We start from the raw sequence: 22574 nt of genomic DNA, 5'->3' as shown, positions 1-22574 counted from the left end.
TTGAGTGGACTACGGTCCCGTGGTTTTTCCTTCTCACATCGAGGAGGTTTTCCACGTAAAAATTGTGTGTCTCATTTAGTTATCGCAACTTTGATATCTTGCCATCGTCGAAGTATTTTCCTCACAGGTTCGCACAAGGTCAGGGGAACACGACCATTAGTATTTCCGCTGCGCCGTGTGAGTTTCCCCAACAATAAGTACGAATAAAAAGATAATATACTTTATTACTTTATTTAATTAAAGGTCTACTTTGGCTTTGTATAAAATCATTGTTGAAAAATAATAATCCCAAACGCTATTACAGAAAATATTTATCACAACTTCGTTATAAAAAAAGCACTATAAATAACAGTTATTGCCGACGAAATAGAAAAGACCATCCTTTTAATTTCCTTCCTTCCTTGGTACATACTAGAAAAACCATACTCTCTCTTCTTCTCCCTATATCTCCGACCTGCATTCTTCTCTATTCTCCGGTGAAATCTGAACGGAAAATCTCATCAACCAATTAAATCAAAGCATTTTATTTTTCTGCGGTTGCTTTGATTTAAAAGGGTCGATCACCATTGCTGAATCACAAAGCTTTCTCTCATTGTGTCTGTAACTTGAAGTGTTGCCCTCATCACTTGTTCTGGGTTGCTTCTGAGAGTTTTAAAGTTTTCATTTTTAAAACCTAAAGTTTCCTCTTTTATTATTATTTTTAATTTTATTCAGTCGAGCAAGATCTGGGTTTACCTTAGATTAAGACGACGATCGTGGGAACTTAGAAAAAAAAAACTGTTTTTGTTTCGAGGTGTGATTAATGCTCACAGAGAGCGTCATTAAGTGTTCGATGAAATGCCTCTGAGAGAATCTCTGTGCGAAGAAGAGGGGTAGTTAGGTGATTTTAGAAGAAACCAACCAAACATGTGTAAAACGGACAAGTTTCTTTACCACAGGAAACTCTGGGAGATGAAGGTTAGGCTTTTAGGAGAGACTAAAGTTGAGAAACTCAGGAGCTCCTTTGTCTCCAGGTCTCGTATGAGCCTATGGATGATTCGTGCTGTTACCGTATTGTTGCTCTGGAGCTGTTTCGTTCATTTGATGGCTTTGGGAGAGATGTGGGGGCCGAGGTTGTTCAAAGGCTGGCCTTCTTGCTTCAATCAACATGATCTTTCCACGGTTATAGAGATGAGGTCTCTCCCTGCTAAGATCGCCCTTCCGCCTAAAAGTAAGTGTTGGAGTTTTGAGTAATAATGTAGCTAAACTTGGAAACTAATCTTTTTGTTTTCTCAGGGGTATACCAGAACAATGGTTATCTTATGGTTTCCTGCAATGGAGGACTTAATCAAATGAGAGCAGCTGTAAGAAAACGATTTCTATGTGCAAAGTTAGTCTCTTGGTGATATGTTTTACTTACTTTCTTTGTTGTCTGCTCTCTACAGATATGCGATATGGTGACTGTTGCAAGATTCATGAATGTCACACTTGTTGTGCCTGAGCTTGACAAGACCTCGTTTTGGAACGATCCAAGGTGTGTTTGTCATCATCACTTAAAGCTTCTTCTTGACCTCTGTTTTTTATTTCTCAATTGGACAATCTCTTAAATTTGTTTACTTCTTTGGTGCAGTGAGTTTAAAGACATATTTGATGTGGATCACTTCATAACTTCATTAAGAGATGAAGTTCGGATACTTAAAGAGTTGCCTCCAAGGGTTAAGAAAAGAGTTGAGCTTGGAATGTACCACGCAATGCCTCCTATTAGCTGGTCCAACATGTCTTACTACCAAAATCAGGTTAATATTCCTAGGTTAGAGATTAGTTATTCTTTGCTTCTTGTGGTCCTAAATTCTTCAAACCGGAACAGATTCTTCCATTGGTGAAGAAGCACAAGGTCTTACACCTGAATAAAACGGATTCAAGACTAGCTAATAATGGACTGCCTGTGGAGGTTCAGAAGTTGAGGTGCAGAGTGAATTTCAATGGACTTAAGTTCACTCCTCAAATCGAAGAATTAGGTAGACGAGTGGTCAATATTCTGAGAGAGAAAGGTCCCTTTCTCGTCCTGCATCTCAGATACGAGATGGATATGTTGGCATTTTCCGGTTGCTCACATGGTTGCAACCCTGAGGAAGAAGAAGAAGAAGAACTAACAAGAATGAGGTACAACACAAAAAAAAACCGAAAATCTAATCTTTCATGTTGTTCAGACTTTGATGGATTAAACCATCTTTTCTTGTAGATATGCTTATCCATGGTGGAAGGAGAAAGTCATAAACTCTGAGGTGAAGAGGAAAGAAGGCCTTTGTCCTTTAACTCCTGAGGAAACTGCTCTCACGCTGACTGCATTGGGCATTGACCGTAACGTTCAGCTTTACATAGCTGCTGGTGAAATCTACGGTGGTGAAAGGCGGATGAAGGCTTTAACAGACGCTTTTCCAAATGTGGTAAGTAGTCATTTCATTTTCTACTGTTCTTTTCCGAACTTATAACTTCCATTGACTTACATTCTCATAAACCTAACTCAGGTCCGGAAAGAAACGCTACTAGATTCCTCTGATCTTGATTTTTGTCGGAACCATTCATCTCAAATGGCTGCACTTGATTACCTAGTGGCTGTTGAGAGCGATATATTTGTTCCAACTAATGATGGGAACATGGCAAGAGTCGTTGAAGGTCATCGCAGGTGAAATGTCCTTATCTTCCTTCTTCTATCTTCTCCTATCTACATCCGGAGTGGCTGACACCATTTTTTTCTACAGGTTCTTGGGATTTAAGAAGACAGTTCAGCTGAATAGGAAATTCTTAGTTAAGCTGATAGATGAATTTATCGAAGGGTTGTTGACTTGGGATGTGTTCTCGTCCATGGTGAAGGCATTTCACTCTACTCGTATGGGAAGCCCGAAGAGACGGTTAGTGATTCCCAATAAACCAAAGGAAGAAGATTACTTCTATGCCAACCCGCAAGAGTGTCTGCAGCTGTTAGATGAACCATTGAGGGTCATTTGAAGAAGGTGACTTCACCATTGGGGAGAGAACGGCTGAATATGTGGGTTAAAAGCTCTAGTTTACAGTCTGAAAGATTAAGTTACAGTGTGTTTTTTACCGATTTAAGTTACTTAGGGTTCTTGGTGAATAGATTTCTGAAAAAGCTTCCATGGATGGAGAGGAAAAAAAATGTTGATTGAAGCTTTATCCCCATTGTAAAGTTTGGCATCCATGGCCTTGCCAGTTTTGTTAGCTAAATAAAATGTGCCATTTTATGTAAATTAAAGCTTGGTTACATCTTATATATTATATATCAGATTATTATATTCTCTTTTCATAAAAGTTATCCCAATTTTTCTGCCTAGGTAGCAAATGTTGTCTATACAAAAAAAAATCATATTTTTAGCCAAAAAGGAAAACATAATTAACAAATGAGAGTTTTAGTAACATTTTTAACAATCTTATGTAAGTATAGACAATGCAAATGACCAATAAAGTAGATTTATTAGGCAAAATCACAAATTTAAATAATAATTTAGAGTATAAAATTGTGGGTTGTCACTTGTCAACTACTAATTAACGTTTTAGTTTATGAAATGTATTGACTAACATATTGGTTAGTACAATAACACTTAAGTTTCACCTACTAATTCAATATGCTCCGCTACCTTAACTTCAAAAGTGGAATCCGCTCCATTACACGACAGAAACACTAACTCTCAGAGTATGTTGAGAAGCCAACCAAAACACTTTTGCTTGTTTTTTGTTTACAACCAAATCACTTCTATATTTTCTGACAACGATCTTGAGAAATAATGGAGTTGACTCACTAACCCATTAAGTACGTTTTAAAATAATTTACAAAATATTTTAGTATAAACTATTTCGAGAAAACCAAACCAGAAATTAAATCTCGAGAAAATACACATCATTCGAAGAAATGAATACTAATACATAGCTTTCAAGTGATCCAAAAAAAATAGCTATTTTAGTATTGATACAAGTGATCCAAGAAAATATCCCTTTTTCAAAAAAAAAGGTGATCCAAGAAAATATTTAACAGCTTTATATTCCTATCAACGGGTGATCCAAGAATTTTGCTGAGTTTATTGATCGATACCAACACTATTTGATTTTTTTAAGAAAATTCTCTTATCTGTATGCTTTGCCACTGTAATCATGTTCACCTTCATTGCAGTTTTATATCTTCAAAGCTACTTAAACAGAATGATTAGATTTGTTTGTTTTCAAATGAATTGTGCATCACTACAAAAAGTTATACTAATATAATGCTTTAGCCGTTTTGATATGTCTCCCTCTCCCCTGGCTTCAATTTTCTTTGCCAACAGCTCCCTTTAGTGCTTATTAAATGGAATTAATATTCTTGGATCCACTGAGACACATAGCTTTCGCATCACAACAAGTACACAAAAGTTGATCAAGATATCATTATTAATTAATGGGTTCAGAAAGTGGGTGGCTATTGTTTATGGAGTTTTATTAGTTTCTGAAGTTGCTGATCTATTTTTACAGGTTTTTTTCATTTAACAAACTGATGTGATTCTATTTTTTCTTTGTTTTTCTTATTAATCGGTAGACGTTATAGTCCTTTTATAGACAATTAGCCGTTGTTTAAGGCCTAAATCATTCCTCCATGATAGAGTTAGAATAGTGACTTAGAGTACTCACCCAATCTCAAGACCACTAGACCAAGGGAAAGTACATTTAGCTTAATAATTTTTAAAATACATATAAATTGACTGTTTTGAAAATAAATTTAGTATAATTACTTTTTAAAATATAATAGTATAATATACCAATGTTGACAAAAAAAGAAATAATATACATTGACTGGTTTGATAATGAATAAATTATAAATACTTGACATTAACCTCACTTCTTCAATGCTTGAACCAACAGAAAAAAAAACGAAGAAACCCATATCTTAAACCGAACATAACCGGGATTGTAACAAAACAAATTGCGATTGGTCTAGGCAGTTCCGAGATTCCTTTAAAATGATATCCGCACAAAAAGACAAAAAAGGGTTATCCACCTTCCTCTTCCTTCCTATGTCGTCAGTCAACCAACTAAATAATACGACAAAGATCTTTGCTTTTTCTGCTGGTTTCTCATTAGAACTTGAGAGCATGCGGTAGAGTCTTGTCTGAGAATCATCCGAAGAGTCTCTGAATCATCGGAACAAAAGGGTATTTTGTAATCTTGTGTTCATAGAATTCATTCTGTTATTACTCTGTTTTTGATTTAGAGAATTGAAGTGGGTATTCTGATACATAAAGGTCTCTCCTTTTCACATTTTTGTCTAAATCTTTCTTTGAAGTGAATGGAAAAATCTAAACTTTGTTGCTGAAACAGGTGGACGTTACTCTAGTCACACTCTACTTTGGGGTATATCTCCCTTTGAAATTTACATGTTGAGGATAACAATGAAGCATACTACAGAGGAAAAAAAAGAATCACGGATTCAATCGGTATATGAAACTAAGACAGTATACATGATCCAGAACAAGGCACTTATAGGCCACCAATCACCCGTGATGAGTCTGGGATGATACCAAAATCTCCCATTGCACATTCAGAAGGACCTGTCCGAGAAGCAGCAGGGTCTCCCACCTCGTTCCAGTCTATTCCCAGCTTCTCTAGTGCCCTGTAAACGGCATCTGACACATTCGCATCTAACGTCCTCTTCACCGTTCCATGGTCTATGAATGTTTCCACGGGATTGATCCGGCATGGTTGACACCTAAAAACCCAAACAAAACAATAGAAACACGTGTTCACAAGTGGGCAAGTGAAACATGAGACGGGCAAACAAAACATTGACTCACAGTATGAGGTCCAATGAGAGGAGCGACATATATAGTGTCAGAGTAAGCTGGGTTCTTAACACTTGTTGAGGCCCAGAGAAGCCTCTGCTTCTTGGCACCTTTCTTCACCAAAGCTTCCCATCTTGGACCTGAGAACTTCTTCTGGTATAGTTGGTATGCTAATGCAGCTTGAGCCACAGCCGCCTGCAAGAACAACACATCAGGTGCCACAAACTCATAAACTGTGAACCTAGCTTTTTTACCTTGCCACGGAGGTCTAGTGCTTCTGGGGTACCAATATTCTCAAGCATCTTGTCCATGAGGGTATCCACCCTACTGACAAAGAAGGAAGCAACACTTGTAACTCTTGAGAAGTCATCAAGTCCAGACGCCTCGAGTCCATCCAAGTATGCATCAATCACCGCCTCAGATCTGGCTATTGAGAATATAAGCTGATACATAACAGAACAAGGATGTATCATATAAGACCATATAAAATGAAACAACCAGAGTAAAAGCAAAAGCTAAAAGAGGAAAGAGAGAGGGAGATGGTTGTAAAAAAGTTACCGCAGGGTTGCTAGATACACCTCGAACGTCACGGGCAATAAAGGTTTTGAAGTTACTCTTAGCTGCTGTAGAAGCGCACTTGGGGAGACTGAAACTAAACTGCACAAGTTAAAAATAACACAATATTATGAGAAAAACATCATAAGATGCTCGCCAATGCTTAAGGAGAAAATCAGAAACAGGTTATAACTAGTGAAACCAACATTACTCAAAACATCCAATGGACCAGGCTCAAAGAACATGCAAGCTCTCACGGCAGAAAACTAGAAAAACAAAAAAATCAAAACAAAAACGCAGCCTTACCTGTCCAGAGTGAATGAGAGTCACCAGTAAGTACTTTTTATACGCCTCAAGAGCTATGGCGTTGACAGTATACAATGGAGCAGTGACAGCCTGAGAAAAAGCACTTCAATCGAGTTAACTAAAGCACAATTCCATGACCGCTAAAAACATGTGAAAAAGTAAAACCATGGTATTGTCATATAACAGTTATAGTAAAAAACCAAGTGTGGGTCACAGAGAATACAGTAGCATCTGGAGCACAAGCCTTTCCGCCTCCTTAGCATTAGCAAGTTGGACCATGTTGGCTATATCTTGAAGCGACAAGGTCAAGAACTTGTGAGTCAATCTCAAAATGTTACGCTTGTAAAGGGATGACACTGCTTGCTAAACTAATCCAAGGTTCTTATCCTGAAAAAGGGTAAATGTAACGTCAACCTTAACCCACATAACAAAGTCAAAAACCAAGCTTTGCTCAAAAAAAAAATCAATCTTTATACAAATACCTGAATAGGTTTGGCATTTGTGGGAGGGGTTGCATCACAATCGTCCAATCCTATGGAAATCAAACAAAGAAAACATATGAGTAGTTTCCAATACATACATAATCAAGCAAGAGCATTGGAACATAGGTTGGATCGTTTTCAAGATCATCATCGGTAGTCTCATCCGTAGTTTCACCGCCTTCATCGTCGTCCTCCGCCGCCCCTTCTTCCTCGGCCTCCTCGTCCCCTTCTTCTCCCGTCGATAGTGAATGAGCGCCAGATTCGGCCTGTATTGGGGGTGATGCGTTCTTCTGACGAATTCTCCTCCTCCGTCGCGACGGTACACCCAACAACCGGTCCGAGTCGTATCGACGAGCAGTTGAGTTGTCTGGGTCGGTTCACCGGCGTCCAGTCGTAGTTATCTGAAAAGAGACCTTCGACAAAAGGGGGCCCAGGGCCGAGTAACTCGACGGTGATGTTGAACGGAGGATTCGGCTGGTCCTGCCTGTCTAAAACGGCATCCAATTCGTCGTGCTCCAGCCACCGTTGGGTCGAATGATGGAAAATAGCGTCGAACGCCCCGTCGCCGCCGACGACCATCTCTTGGAGATTCGTATTCGCCATTTTCTTTTTCTTGATCTCGCGTTTGATGGTTGAGTCTAATTAATGAAGAAAGAAAACCCTTTATACAGAACATAAAGATCTCAGCCGTAGGTTTAAATCTACGTGAGATGTGAACCGTTAATTTGCTTTCAACACAAGGTCACGCGCTTAAAGCCACGTTTAGTAATTAATATAGGTAAAACTTTTATTTATACAAGGTCAAATAAATATTCTTCCGCTTTTAGAAAAAAAAAACATATAATTATTCCATAATTTATTTTGACTGATCAATTAGTATTTAGGTCAGCTCAATATTTTATAATCTACTCAACTACACTTTGAAGGGATGTGTGACATGTCCATAATTGTTATTTTAAACCATAAGCTCTCAAACTCATTAGAGCATATGATTATTGGTATCTGGAGACATGCTATTTGCCAGGATTTCCACATAAATTTGGAACAAAAGGCGATAGTGGTCAACATGTCAAAAGCTTGTTTTTTTTTTGGGTCAACATGTCAAAAGCTTGTTCTAATAGACCAAATTCTTTATATTCTTTATATATATAAAACAATGTTTCTCTTTTTCTTAAGCCATCCACGTCCTCTGCTACGTAGATAAGTCGCTGCAGGAGGTGTTGACACGTCAGCAATGGAGGATGCACACCGTTTCATTTAAACGCTTACGAAATGGGCTGCGTCTCGGAATGGGCCTGTTTATGCAAAATTATTACATGTTCTGGCCCGACAGAATATTAGAATTCTCTAACCCTAATGACTTTGGTTAGGAGGAGCTGTCGTCTCTTCTTCTTCTGAAACGGTTTGAGTAAAGAGGTGAGTTCATGTTTACTCTCATTCATTCGCCCATCCACTACGTAGTCTCCAATGCGCTTTTTTCGATCTGAAAGTCGGACCTCCCGTATAATTAAATATGTGTGAGTATTCATCTCTTCATCTCATCTGCCTTCATATCTCAAAGATCTCAAACTAAAATTTTGTGAAATGGCTAATACTAGGTTTTTTTTTCTCTGACCTAAGTCCGGCAAGTGCTCCTCCTTCGTCGAGGCTCGGCTCCTGCGGTTCTGGGAGGCCAGGAACGTCAAAAAGGGTGGGGAGCTTATGTGGATCGGATTGATATGCTGCTTGTGGATGTAAATGTAAGTTTCGCTTTAAAATTTTATTTTTTGTAGTTTGATTTTTCCGGTGACGTTACCCCTGTTTATTGGTACTGATGATCCAAAACTCTGTGTTAAGGTCGTTATTCAAACTCTTTTGAATGATAAATCTTGAACCCGTTTGTTGATTATGCTTTCTTTACACATGTGTTGCAGCGACGTGAATGTCAACCGTCTTGCTCCACCAGTATGAGATGGACACATGGTGTTGTTTCGTCTCTCGCTCTAGGTGGACCAAGAAGCTTCAACTGACTGTCTTAGCCTTTACTTGCGTGACCTGCAACAACACTAATTCTGTTGGTCTCTTCCGGTATGTAAGACTCTAAACGCTTTTTTTCCTTAGCTTTAGATACCTTTTAAATTAGTTAATTTGGTTAATTATTCTTTTTTTTTTTTTAATGTAATGAATGATTTAATTAATATTCTTAAAATTATAGATTGTGAAAGATATTCACAGCAATGTGTATAAGGCGAAGATTTATTGACTAAGAAAATGGTAGCTTCAAAGAAAGTTAGATTTAATCATTTGGAAGCATAAAGTGTTAAGTTCATGGCGTTAAAGAATCTTGTCCTGCAGGGGCTGAGTCATCATAAAGTTATTAGCTCTCTACATCGTTTTCAGCCTGTGGAGCATGATCTTTATGGCCTTCTGCAACTCCAGGTATTAGCTTTGATCTTTTTCAAGTTTGTGTTGTGTTTTGCGTTTCAATTCTTGCTGGTGAGTGATGAATATATTGTTTTATAGAAGATAAGATGATTAAATATGGGAAAAGTTAATGTTCAAGTCTTCATATGCAGTGTAAATATGCTTCCACATATAAGTGGTAATTGTGATAAAATGATGTGATGTTTCATTTTTTCTTAGTTTTTATTCTCAAGGCAACCTTTTTTTTTTGTTACAAATGGTTATGTTTTCGTCTGCTTAGTTTTGATGCATATTTCATGCCGCTTACTTCCGTAGTATGAAATAGTTCTTATACTTTTGGTTTGATCAGACGGGCAATGATGACGATGGTGGTGATATGCCTGGAATGAACTCAGTCTCTGCTAAGGTGGACGTTGGTGGTAGTGCTCTTGAGGGAGCACCGACTACATTATCAGGTCCAAGTGATCTCGACACTAAGAAGCCTCCGACTCGAGCATCTTTGAAGATGGCCGAGAAATTACGCATGGCATAGGTGAAGATAACGAGAGCTCTGAATGCATTATTTTTTATTTGAATAATGGTAATGCATCAATGTTGCTTAACGAGTTTTTTTTCTTTCGTTCTATCAGTTTGGGTTTGGTATGTTTTGTTCAGACGGTGTTTAAAAATATTTCTAAGATTAAATAAATTGATGTATTTATCACATGTTGTTTAATCATTACGGTTCCATTTAAAAATGTATTACTTAAACATGTAACTCTTTCAAAACGGTATTTTAGATATGTATACCATCAAACCTGGTATATCCGGCCATTTTTAAAAACATGAGCTTCATACTTTTCCAAATATAGTCAAGGTTAATTTGTTGCGGGAGGTTGATGTTACTATAAGTTTCCGACCATCATTCCTTCATGAACTAGCATGTTCTTTAAGAAGAGAAAAAACTCTGTGTATAATTCTTTGTAAAACATTCAAACAATATCAACCATATTTTACAAGCAATAATCCGTGCATCACAAACATAACAAAAATCAGCAGAACTATAGCTCTGAATAGTTGGCACTACAAATCTTTTCTTCACTAGGAAGGTGAACTTGCCACTTAAAAAGGGAATTCTTCATCTCACTAACTCAAAATCTGAAACGAAATAATTCTACCTTCACTACCCTTTATATTCCATTTTATAAATCATTATAAAGAACAAACGAGTATAAACAGATATTCGTTTACCTTTTTTTGCAGCTATCACTAGACACTAAGATCAAACAAGTTATAAAAATAGCCATACTCAGTGGACTACACAAGCACTTCAGTCTTATTAAGCTTTAAATAAACACTTGAAAATATGAGTTGTATATAAAAGTTGTGACACAAAAAATAATATAAAATTTAAGTATGATACGTTATGAAAGTTTGAACCCTAAAAAAATCGACAAAAAGCAGTATATACAAAACCTGACACATACATGATGGTAAAATAAAGGATAATACACATATATATCTAAATCTCAGCCTAAAGTAAGCCAAACCAACGTTTTCCTCCTCCTTACTTATAGTAGTATTGGTTTGTCTTGAACAAGATTAACATGAAAGCTCTGTAAAATGAAACAGATAATTTAAAACCCGCATAACAATCATACAAGCAACTGAATACAAGTAACCCACCCATTATGAGTTTAACGTAAGAAATAACAACAACATGCTGACCTTTTAAAACACACAAAGCATAGCATGTATCTTAGACACTCAAACTCTAAAATATACAATCATCATGAGCAAACAAAATAACTCATATCAATTTATCATACATATCACTTGCAATCGCAGTCCTAACACACAAACAACAAAATCTAACAACAGTTATACAAACTAAGTAATAAGTTACACATATCCCGCCCGTAGGGCGGACCGGCCCTAGTATATGTTTGCACACATTGTACCTGTTTTGTTAGAAGTGGAGATCGTGTAACTAGTCAAGCCAAAAGGAGACACAGAAACCGAAAACATAAGCCAATACTTCGGCACCTGTGTAGGGGCATGACCTAAGTATGCCTCCACATGATAGTTCCTTAGGACCTCTCATATTCATCCGTAAATGGAACGAGTTTGTTTGCCCTTTTGTTTGACCAACTCATATTCATTCAATAGTAGTTTTTTGTTCTCTTTTATTATGCAATTAGAGGGTTTATGTCAGTCGACAAAAGTTACTGTTTTGTAAATTTCACATAAACAATTTTTCAATTCAGTACCAGTTGGGTTGAGATGAAAATATAAACCATCACAATATAAATTCATTACCAGTCGGGTTGAGATGAAAATACCAAGCAATCCAAACTCAGCAACCTTGAATCAACCACCTGATACCACTTGTTAGGTTTAAAGTTCGTTTGATGTTCGATATGAACCACAAAGCTGTTCAACCTCAAATCGACGTTGCAAAATTCGCGACGCGACTCTCACGAGAACACTTAGGAACACAAGTACGCACGAATTGAATGAGAACGGAAGTAAGAACAAGAGTACACACATAGATTAATTGATTACTCAGAGTTCACCGATGTGGCTACATCTCTGGGGCCTGGCAAGGCAAATCGCTAACTCTTTAAGATCACGCGATGGCTACGACCTAAAGTTTGTAACCCTAATACAATATACATTCCTCTTATATTTCGATTAGGTTACAACAACACACGAGCTTTGCTTTTATAATAAGCAAAGTCTGCTACAACTTGATAACCGATTTAATAACATTAAACCATTGAGTAATATTAACCAGGCGTTAACCCAACGCAATATAACCCAATTGTCAATCTCGACTTGGTTTAATGCTCCAATATGGCTGATTCTTCATCACCAACGTAACAATCTCAACCTTGATGACTAATCAGCTCTATCTGCAGCTATCATGTTGCCAACTCATGTACTTGCCAGGCAATGCCAAACTTAGTGGTTGGCCACTCTGAGAACTTTGAGAGCCGCTTCAAACCTCATCACATGAACGACTTTGGTAATATGTCTGTAGGGTTCTTCGAAGTGTGTATCTTCTCAACGATCACTTCCCCTTTCTCAATGATATCTCTGATGAAGTGGAGTTTCCTGCTGACGTGTTTAGTCCGTTCGTGGTGAATGTTGTTCTTGGCAAACACAATCGCACTCTGCGAATCACACTAGATCTTCACTGAAAATTGTTCGAAACCCATCTCCTCAGACAAGCCTCTCAGCCAAATTGCCTCCTTAACTGCGTATACAAGCGCCATGTACTCTGCCTTTGTTGTAGAAAGAGATACCACATGTTGCAAACATGATCTCCACCTAATGCCATTTCCTTAACTCGTTTTTCTCCTCCTCCAGCGCGGAACTCATTCCCTATGCGGCGGTGTGACTTCTAGAGGAGAGAATCAATGGTCAGCAGAAGGTGGGTTGTTCTCCGTTCTCAGAGTCAACATGTACGGGGTCTTTACGACGATGGCGTAGTCAACCGGAGACGTGAACCCTATCGATGTACGTGGTGGAGATCTACATCCCGGCGCCGGAATTTGAAGTTCTGTCTCAGATCTGGCGGTACAAGCTCTACACCACCCGAAGCGATGAGTTTGTTGAACGGTACGTGTTTAAGCTTCTGAAGCCCGCTTTTCAGTCCGGTCACCATGTCTGGTTTTACGGCTGAGAGTTGAGACAGCGAGACCCAACGGACTCGGATCAATTTGGGAACGCGCCTCTGGGTGTCGGCCAGTTAGTACAAGGACTTCAAGCTTTTTCTATGGATGCTAATAGCTAGGACAAGGAATGATAATCCTGAATTGGTTTCAGGTCATTTGTGTTGAGTTTTGTCTTGTATTTGAGGTTGAATTTTAGGAGGTTAAAGGGATGGTTCACTTCGTTTCATGGAGTGAATTCATCCCATTGTGGTTGAAAAATACATGATGCACGTTAGGTTACGTTGGATCCAACTTAGTGATTCAGAGTGGAACTAGACTGCTTCATTGTATTATGTGGTATAATCTCAAGTGGGATTAAGTCTTTGTACCAATGCTTTGTGAAATTAATGTTGAAGTTGAGCCAAAAAAAATAAAATATATATATATATATATATAAAAGGGTTCTCAAAAGGATACCAACTCACATTCATTCCCTCATTTTTCTTCTCTTTCAACTAGAATAAATAATCTAAATCGGATATCAAGAATATAAACCGGATACAGAACGATGAACACATCCAAGACCAAGAAGAAGCAAGAAGAGGTCAGTACAAGGTTTCTTGGGGTAAGAAAGAGGCCTTGGGGAAGATACGCAGCTGAGATAAGAGACTCAACAACAGTTTAGAACTTTTGATACAGCCGAGGAAGCTGCCCTGGCTTACGATAGAGCTGCTCGGTCCATGCGTGTCACTAGTGCCCGAACCAACTTTGTCTACTCAGACATGCCTCATTCCTCCTCCGTCACCTTCATTGTTTCTCCCGACGATCCTCCTCCTCCTCTACCTCCCCTCCTGCTCCTACTTGTCCAGACGATCATGTCGATTACATGATGATGTTTAACCAAGATTCATCCACAGATTCACAAACGCTGCGGTCTCAGTCTGATCAAGTGGACAATAGTAGTTACATGTTTGGTGGTTCTCCTTCTTGTTATTCTAACAGCAGCTACGAGCTGTCTCCTCTGCCGAGTGACTTGTCAAGTTCTTGTTACAGCCAACAACAGTGGACGTGGAAGACTACTCCTCCGCTAACTATTTCGAGGGTGAGTATGTTCACAGCCCAATGTTCAGTAGAATGCCTTCGGTTTCCGACTCTCTGCCTCATGGTTTCAACTACTTCAGCTCTTATATTAATTAACATCTTCTAATCTATATTTAATTCTTTTCTCATTTCTATCTCTCTTTTTTTTTTTGTATTCCATTATGTTTTGCCGTCTTTGATCTTTGTCTATGATCAAAGTGACGGTTTGTCTTAGTTTTTAGGCTAAGAAATTATCTCTTTTGTATCTATCAATAAAAAAACAAAATCTTTCCTCGTGTCCTTTACAAATTTACATGCATATATGGGATTTAGAAGTCAAAGACACATTCATTAAAATGCTTGATGGGCTACGGCTTGACACACAGGACTATACTGTGTTTATATTGTTCATGTTTGTTTCCTTGTGGTAGAACTAGATTTATAGGTTTATATTATAAAAAGACTAGGGTAAACTCACATATTTATACAAATCCACCCCACATAGGAGATACAAAGTTATAACTCCGTCCGTTTCAGTCAGAGGAAAGAACCGCAGGCGTCATGCGTTGCTGCCACAGGAATGGAGAGACGGAATGCAGATCTACGATCGATCAATTAGGGCTAGAAGGTTCATTCAACCGTCTCGGCCGAACAGAACAACAAAACCGGAGCCCAACACACGATGAGTGACACGTGTCGGCCTGAGATAGCTCGACTTATCTATGTGGCAGAGGACGTGGCGCAAGGAGAAGGGATTAAACTATACTTTATATATATAGATATATAGATTCCCAAAGTGGAGTGGTAATATGAAAATCTAGCGGCCCAAATTAGGTAAGGTATTTGGGCTTTGAGGTCTAATTATTTGTGGACATGAACCAGCCGGATTGAGCTAATTTGGGTCTTTATTTTGTTCTGTCGGTTTAGCCTTTTGAACTAGTCCTCTTCCTCGCGTCTTCGGTTCGGTTGTTGTTTTATCACAAACTCTTTTCCTTTTTCCTTTTGGTTTTCATCTCTCCTAGGTTCTTCTGTCTTAATTCGATTCCTGTTCCTTGAGTGTTTCTGCTTTTTCTTTTGTTCTTCTCTTAATTAATTAATTTGGGTTCTTGTATCGTAATCGAATCGTAATAAGGAGAGGCGGAAGAAATCTGTAATCTCAAGACAGAACGAGAACGAGGACAAGAAGTAAGTTGCTTTTGTTTTTGTGTGTTTTCCGAATTGTTCGGACAAGAAGGAATATATATATATATATATATATATATATATATATATATATAGAGACAAGTTTTTTTTGGGGTTAAATAAATAGATTTATCAAGAAGAAGAAGAAGATGTCGGATCTTCCAAGGGATATCGAGGAAGAGGTGCTATGTCGAGTTCCGTTGACATCTCTGGGATTTGTCCGATCTACTTGCAAAAGTTGGAACATGTTGTCGAGATGTGATCACTTATTTGCAAACAAGCACCTTGCTCATCTAGCAAAGAAGAAGGACCACCCTCTTGTGGTTATGATGATCGATTATAGGGTTCAGTTGATGAGATTGAATCTTTCCGACGAAGATGAAGTTGTTGTTGTAAATCCTGAAGCTAAACTTATTGGCTTAGATCAAATCGATGTGTGTACAATCTTTCACTGCGACGGTTTATTGTTCTGCATTCCCAAAGAATTAGACCGGCTATTGGTTTGGAATCCCTATTGGGGGCGGGGGCAACTCAGGTGGATCGAGCACACACATAATCACCACGTACTGGATCGCTTTGGTCGTTTGGACAGGTACACGTATGGTCTCGGATACAACAATACTAGTTCCCAGTACAAAATCCTGAGATTTGTTGATTATCCCCCAAAATTCGTTGAGTTCAAAATCTACGACTTCAACTCTGATTCATGGAGGATTCTTGATCTCGACAAGAACTGGTGCATAAATGTTGGTGAACGCGGCCTATCTTTGAAGGGAAATACCTACTGGTTTGCAACCATTAGTTTCTTAATCTGTTTTGATTTCTCAACAGAGACATTCTCCCTGCCTTTCCCTCTCCCCTTTGAGGCTTTTCCTGGAGACGCTTTGAGTTTATCATCATCATCATCATCAAGTGTTGGAGGAGAATATCCTCCGCAGCAGCTTCTGGTTTTATTCCAGTCCCAGCATACATTGGAGATGGAGATCTGGGTTTCCAATACGATTGAGCTGCCCAATGCCCTGTCCTGGAACAGCAAGGTTTTCTTGTCGGCCAATATCCAACAACTCATTCCCCACCGGTGGGTTTTCATGAGATCTGTGTCTTTCTTCATTGACCAGGAGAAAAAAATCGCTGTGTTTTTTGATAAAAACGGCCGTAATGGTACCTCCACTCGTGAAATAGCTTACATCTTTTTTGGAGGAGGAGTGGATGATGATGGATCATGCTCCTTTAAACAACAAGTTGTAAAAGAATCTGTGTACCCATTTTGTTATTCACATGCTTGCTATTATGTTCCAAGCTTAGTGCAACTCAACTAGTAGTCCACCTATTATCATTATTATTATTTATCTCTCTGTTTTTTTTCCATCCTTTTTGTTTGCCGTATTAGACTTTTGGCTTCACAGCCTCTTGCTTTCGAGTGCCTCTCTTTGTCCAATGTTTAGATCATTCTAAGGAATAAGATCAGAGTTTGTGGTGAAGGCGTTGAGTTCTTTCCGTTGGTATATGATCTCTCTGCTTTCTTGCAGTGGATATACTCAACAAGAAAGTCAATGAGTCTGTATATATCTTTGATAGATGTTGCGTTAAACCATCCATTAGGCAACTCCATTAGTGTTTAACTTGGTTTTGGGGTTTTTAGATTCTTGTTAGAAAAAAAAAAAAAAAAAAAAGCTTCAATTATTTTATGTTTTTGAGCAATGTTGTTGTATGCAGTTTAAGTATCATTTTCAGAATGAGGTTTCTAGGGCGGCAATTGAATTGAGGGGAAGTTGTTACTTCCTTGGGGTCCAGCTTTACATCAAACTTGGGCAAGCTTTGAATATTCCACCAGATATCTTGTCTTCTGCTGCAACGTGATGTGTGGTGAAGATCGAAGTGGCAAGCCTCATTTGCAGAGAGTTAGCAGTCTTGGTCGACCAGCCATGGATGAAGGAATCAGGTGGTGTTCTTCTTGCAGAACGTCAACCAGCTAAGTTCAATATCCACTAGCTGCGCTGTCTTTTAAGGTAGACTATCTAAGTTCTTTTGTATAGGAGATAGGTGACGTGTTATGGCTTATCAGTTTATAGAGAAGTAGTGTCTTTATTGTGAGATTAAAACATATTGCTGGATTTTGAAGCAATGGTTACAAAGATTGTTTTCTCTTCATTTAAGTACTCCAAACGATGGATATGAGATATCTTGCTGCATTTAAATTATTACATAGAGGGGGCGTAATGAAACATTCCCGCTAAGTCTTGAATACGTTTTACTTAAATCATAACCACACAGTTCACACATGCATGAAGTGACATAATACACTCACCCTAAGACGTAGCGTATGCCAATAATAAGAGGTGGAAACCAGTTGCAAAGTACGATCCCTGCCCACATGACCTTCTTCGTGAAGCTCTCGGTTGATATGGAGTCGCAGACTACATTCAGGAATGCAAAGTCGAACACCGTAGAACAAAAATTGATCTAACACAAAGTAGTCGGACGTACGACCTGCGAGAGCGTCTTGCCAAATCTTCCCAAAGAAAATATCAGAAGGGTAAAGATCAGGAAGGACTAAAAAACCTGTAATGGTGGTATGCAATGTCGCCAGTAGACCTTGGCGGCGACTTAAAGCATCAGCAACTTTATTCAAAACACCAGCTTTGTGTTTAATGACGAATGTGAATGGTTGCAGGTAGGCAAACCAGGATGCATGGCTGATACTTTATCCTGAGATCCCATGTGTTTTAACGCAGCATGGTCAGCGAAGAGCACAAACTCTCGATGAAAAAGATAATGGCGCCAATCATACGTACTATACCAACCGCAAGCCCCAACAATTTTCTCACTATAAAAGGCAATGGGCTTGCCTTGTTGACTCAAGACGGCACAAATGCCTGTTTTAGAGGCGTTAGAATGTAGCTCAAAGGGAATAGCGAAGTTGGATAAGGCGTGAACAGGGGCTGACATCAACTTGTTCTTGATAGTAGTAAACGCGTTGTCAGCTTCCAGAGACCACACAAATTGCTTTTGTTTAATGCAATCTGTAATCGGAGCCATAATGCTACTAAAGTGAGCAACAAATCGATGGTAAAAGGACGAGACCTGAGGACTCATCAACGTGATACGATGCAGCAAGTGTATTTCCGAAAGCGTATGAGGGAGAATGGAACTGAGAGAGTGGGGACGTCGCGCAAGACGCAAAGGAAGAAGCGAGCAAAGCCTTGGGATGAGAGGGAGGCTTTGCGAGTCAGATTTTGCTTATAAATAAGAAGAATAAAGTTCAGACTTTCCTCATGTTGATTGTTGTGAGAAGAGACGTATGTGTCCTTCAGAGTGATCGTATGTGATCCACTCTTTTATCGTTTCTCGTGTAATCAGTACTACGTGTTGGGATTCGAGAAATACCGTTAGTTCCTTTATTCCTTATCCATATCATACACAAGAGAACAAAAGAGAGAGAGAGAATACATCATAACAATAATCTTAACACAACGTCCGACGAAAAAACAAAAGATGGCCCGTATCACCGGAGACCAAGTCTTCCTGATTGGTCTCAGGTTGTTCATCAACGATTTCTTCATCATATATAACATCTTCGTTGGATAAGAAGATTCACTTAGGACAGTTTGTCTGCCGATGGCCGATTTCTCCACAGTTAAAGCATTTGAACGTCGCCGGTCGAGTAACTCGGGAAGGTCCAGCAACATTATTTTGATCATTACTCCTTGCTGGAGTATCCTTTGCAGCTGATTCTGTATTAGATCCGCTAGTTGTGTCCGTAGAACTGGTGGATCGTGCTCGTGTATTTGTTGATGACCAAGAGTTCTGCGTGGTGCGCAAATTTTGCTCAATACGGACAGCACGTTGATGTGCTTCCGAGACGGTATTGGGATTAAACAACAATAGATGATTTTGTATTTGCTGTCTTAACCCTCCGATGAACCTTGACACCAATTGATCTTGAGTCTCGAGAAGATTATTCCTGGATAGAAGCGTAAAAAATTCAGACGCATACTCGTCAACCGTTTTGTTGCTTTGACGAAGGTTCTGTAGTTGATTATATACATTGTGCGTGTATAGTTGTAAGGAAGAAACGCTTTCCGGAACAGACGCTTCAATTTGGTTTCAATGTTCAATAGCCGTCTCAAAGATCTACCAAACACTCTCAACACAACTCTTCCAGGATCTTTCTTTGTCTATCAAAACTTCTATGATCTCTTTCATGACATGGTTGTGAATCCCTCTAGATATGGTAACAATGACCTCAACATATCTATTCAATAAGGGGGGTTTAGGCTTAATTTTAATATCAAAACTTAGCTTTAGTTCTAATTTTTGCAGGTCTTGTGATACCAAACAAAGCATGCTGCGGTAGTGGAAGATATGGAGGAGGGTTAACGTGCCTTTCATTGCAGCAACCATGCTTGGATAGGCATCACTACGTTTTTCTGGGATGCATTTCATCCAACCGAGATTGCCAACAAAATCTTAGATGAAAATACATTCAGCAAGTCTGCCAAATACTCTCACCCTATCAGTTTCTATGAGTTGACTAAGCTGTGAGGAATGTGTCTCAAAGCTAGGTTTCCTAGTTTCTTGTAGAAGGTTTTAAATATTGGATTTGTATGTAACAACTCCCACATCTTCAAGATCATAATCTATGTTCCACTGTTATAAGTTAAACCTTTCTTTCTAAAAGTGTTAGCCAACAAGACGAGATATTATTCTTGAACATTCATTATTTGCAAGGTGAAACTTACATTCAAGATGCAGAAAAGGAAAATCCATATGGATGAGACAATGATATATATATAGAAAGTATTCATATCCAGTAACTGCTAATATACATAAAGCTGGAAACAAGTTTAGCTTACAGTTTTTCTCCTCGAAGTGGTTAATCATTGGTGGTGTAGCATACCATCGCTGACAAAGTCTTCTCAACATTGGAGGTAGGTACACAAAATGCTTTTCAACTTAAAATCTCTAACCTTCTTTTGTTAAGCAGCCAAGTTGATATATTATTCTCAGGACTGATGTTGAACCAGATGATTATTATAATTCAATGGACAGATGCATCAAATCTTGGCTCATAAAAACACACTTGGCTGTTGCACGACTGAAGCGCACACCCGGAGATCCAAGACCAAATCTTCTTATCCACATTGTACAGAAGACCTTTCCCTTGATTCCACGACGTAAAGCAGATCAAATTATCTTGCCCAAAACACTCGAACCTCTCAGCCGAAAGTCTCAAAAGCGCTCGGAAGTACTTTGGTGGCATCCTACTTATCTCCATCCAAGAAACCTTCGTGTGATCAAGCTCCCATATCCTCATGCTTTGTAAGGTACTGTAGAGACCAATCCTTCCCACAAGAAACAGTCTCTTCTGAGTTCCAGCAACTAAGTAACCATCCAACAAAGATCTCGGGAACTTAGCTGGAATGTGTTCCCATTGCCCTGTATCAAGCCTATACATCATCAAACCAAGAGGGGAAAGAGTTTCTAGATATAAACGTGAATCACAATACGCCATCTTCGAAGAGCATAAGTTCACCGCAGGCATTATCTGATGCAAAGACCATTTATCAGTTTTGGAATCATAAACTTCGGTAGGAAGCGACTTATCCCCATAGATATCACTCGTGGCTATGACTTTAAACGATTTTTCAGAACGGTCCACAACCATAATCAGCTGCCTCTGCTGGTTATAATGCATATTCGGCAGAACCCTCCAACTCTGCATCAGAGGATTACACACCAAAGTCCTGAAAGTCAGACCATCGAGCCCCGAAAAGCAGACGAGTCCACCCGAAGATCCAACCAACCAAAACGCCCACGAGGGCAAAAACGTGAAGGGAACTTTGTACCACGTCTTCAGCGGCAAGCTAAACACCGAGCACTGCGGAACCTGAGGCGAGTTCTTCCAAAACGTGAGAAGACAAGGCCCGTGAGAGGAGACGTTCGAGTGAAACTTGAGGAAACTGTTGTCCTGAAGAATCAAGTTCCATTTTTTACAAACGGAACGGATTCGGAATATCATAAACGGAGGCAGCCTAGCTAAGATCTCGTTCAGCAGATCCTCAGGAAGCATGGCCCATATGCTCTCCTCCATAGGCACATCAGCAGCAACGACTTGTTTACCAAACGAAGCTACTGTTTCTTCCTCTAGACCGCGAGGCTTCGTCTTGACAACTATCTGCCTAGAGGGGCTCGTGTTCCTCGACAAAGAACGCTTCAACGGTGAAGCTGAACTACTACTACTACTCTCTTCGTCTCGATTCTTCGAGCAAGTAACTAACTTTCGAGAATCCGATGACTTTTCCACACTACCCATCAGCAATCCCCAAAACCCGAGACGTTCCATTCAAATCTCAAACCCTAAAAACATGAGCTTTTTTAACACGGTTTTAGATAGATGACTTAGAGATCCTCAGGAAGATCATCGGTGAAACAACGAACGAGTAGAGAGCATCAGATCTCAGAACAATAAGCCCAGCAATCTGCAAAGGAGCTCAAAATCGATCGGAGGCCACGCAATCAGCTAGACTGGAGTTAAAGCAAAGATTCGAATTTTCGATCAGTAAATTTACCTCTAGATGTATTATGCAACAAGGTTCGTCCTTTGGGATCCAGTGACAGCTGGGTTTTCTCGAGAGCAGCGTTGAGAGAGAAAGAGAGAGAGACCTAATACAATTCTCAATTCTGCATCTGCAGATTCCGAGGAAGGAAACAAAATTTGGGCTTGTTAATCACAAACAGAAGTAAAGGGGTTAATTTGTAATATATTTGAAGTTCAGAGGATGAAAATGTGAAACTCGGAGAGAGCGTAATCATCCTTGGATACAAATAGGTGAACCCCACTAATGGACGCGTACTAATAAAACCAGATTTTAGTCTAGTTTTGGTTTAGAAGATAATACAAAGATATAATTAGGGGTGGGCGTTCGGGTATCCATTCGGGTTCGGTTCGGGTCTATTCGGGTTTCGGGTTTTCGGGTTCAAAGATTTCAGCCCCATTCGGGTATTTCTAAATTTCGGTTCGGGTTCGGTTCGGATCTTTGCGGGTTCGGTTCGGGTTCGGATAACCCATTTAAATTATTTTAAAATTTTTAAAATTCATTATATACTTTAAATTTCTCAAA

General features: G+C 39.2%; 4 protein-coding genes, 1 long non-coding RNA gene and 1 pseudogene across 7 annotated transcripts; 4 read left to right on the top strand and 2 right to left on the bottom strand.

The window, feature by feature from the left end:
* Positions 1-376: 376 nt before the first annotated feature.
* On the top strand, positions 377-3256 carry LOC106328420 (uncharacterized protein At1g04910-like). Its single transcript, XM_013766857.1, has 8 exons — positions 377-1210; positions 1276-1343; positions 1425-1513; positions 1610-1775; positions 1847-2142; positions 2222-2426; positions 2508-2665; positions 2742-3256. The coding sequence occupies exons 1-8, from the start codon at positions 907-909 to the stop codon at positions 2986-2988; spliced, it is 1533 nt and encodes a 510-aa protein (XP_013622311.1). The 5' UTR covers positions 377-906; the 3' UTR covers positions 2989-3256.
* Positions 3257-5308: 2052 nt separating this feature from the next.
* On the bottom strand, positions 5309-7775 carry LOC106328421 (transaldolase-like). The gene is made up of 7 exons (XM_013766858.1): positions 7148-7775; positions 6889-7052; positions 6666-6768; positions 6363-6461; positions 6059-6247; positions 5817-5999; positions 5309-5731 (listed from the first exon to the last, which is right to left on the bottom strand). The coding sequence occupies exons 2-7, from the start codon at positions 6942-6944 to the stop codon at positions 5564-5566; spliced, it is 798 nt and encodes a 265-aa protein (XP_013622312.1). The 5' UTR covers positions 6945-7052; positions 7148-7775; the 3' UTR covers positions 5309-5563.
* Positions 7776-8534: 759 nt separating this feature from the next.
* Positions 8535-10253, top strand: LOC106328422. Of its 2 annotated transcripts, none has more exons than XR_001267601.1 (5): positions 8535-8664; positions 8768-8886; positions 9061-9214; positions 9482-9565; positions 9900-10253. It is a non-coding gene; the product is annotated as an uncharacterized LOC106328422 (long non-coding RNA). The 2 variants fall into 2 exon arrangements; XR_001267602.1 differs by having other exon boundaries at positions 8746-8886.
* Positions 10254-13756: 3503 nt separating this feature from the next.
* On the top strand, positions 13757-14385 carry LOC106329680 (annotated as a pseudogene).
* Positions 14386-15245: 860 nt separating this feature from the next.
* On the top strand, positions 15246-18759 carry LOC106329556 (putative F-box protein At3g24580). 2 transcript variants are annotated; one of them, XM_013768242.1, is made up of 3 exons: positions 15246-15453; positions 15578-16487; positions 16751-18759. In XM_013768242.1, exons 2-3 carry the CDS (start codon positions 15600-15602, stop codon positions 16838-16840), a joined length of 978 nt encoding a protein of 325 aa, XP_013623696.1. In that variant the 5' UTR covers positions 15246-15453; positions 15578-15599; the 3' UTR covers positions 16841-18759. The 2 variants fall into 2 exon arrangements, with proteins under 2 accessions (XP_013623696.1, XP_013623695.1); XM_013768241.1 differs by having other exon boundaries at positions 15578-16803.
* A 1394-nt stretch (positions 18760-20153) lies between these two features.
* Positions 20154-22226, bottom strand: LOC106336518 (F-box/kelch-repeat protein At5g15710). The gene is made up of 2 exons (XM_013775363.1): positions 22023-22226; positions 20154-21932 (listed from the first exon to the last, which is right to left on the bottom strand). Exon 2 carries the CDS (start codon positions 21794-21796, stop codon positions 20492-20494), a length of 1305 nt encoding a protein of 434 aa, XP_013630817.1. The 5' UTR covers positions 21797-21932; positions 22023-22226; the 3' UTR covers positions 20154-20491.
* Between the last annotated feature and the right edge of the window lie 348 nt (positions 22227-22574).

This window comes from Brassica oleracea, chromosome C3 (assembly GCF_000695525.1).
Source record: "Brassica oleracea var. oleracea cultivar TO1000 chromosome C3, BOL, whole genome shotgun sequence".
Classification (NCBI taxonomy): Eukaryota; Viridiplantae; Streptophyta; class Magnoliopsida; order Brassicales; family Brassicaceae; genus Brassica; species Brassica oleracea.
Note: the sequence above shows the minus strand (reverse complement) of the source record. Positions and strands in the feature narration are given on the sequence as shown.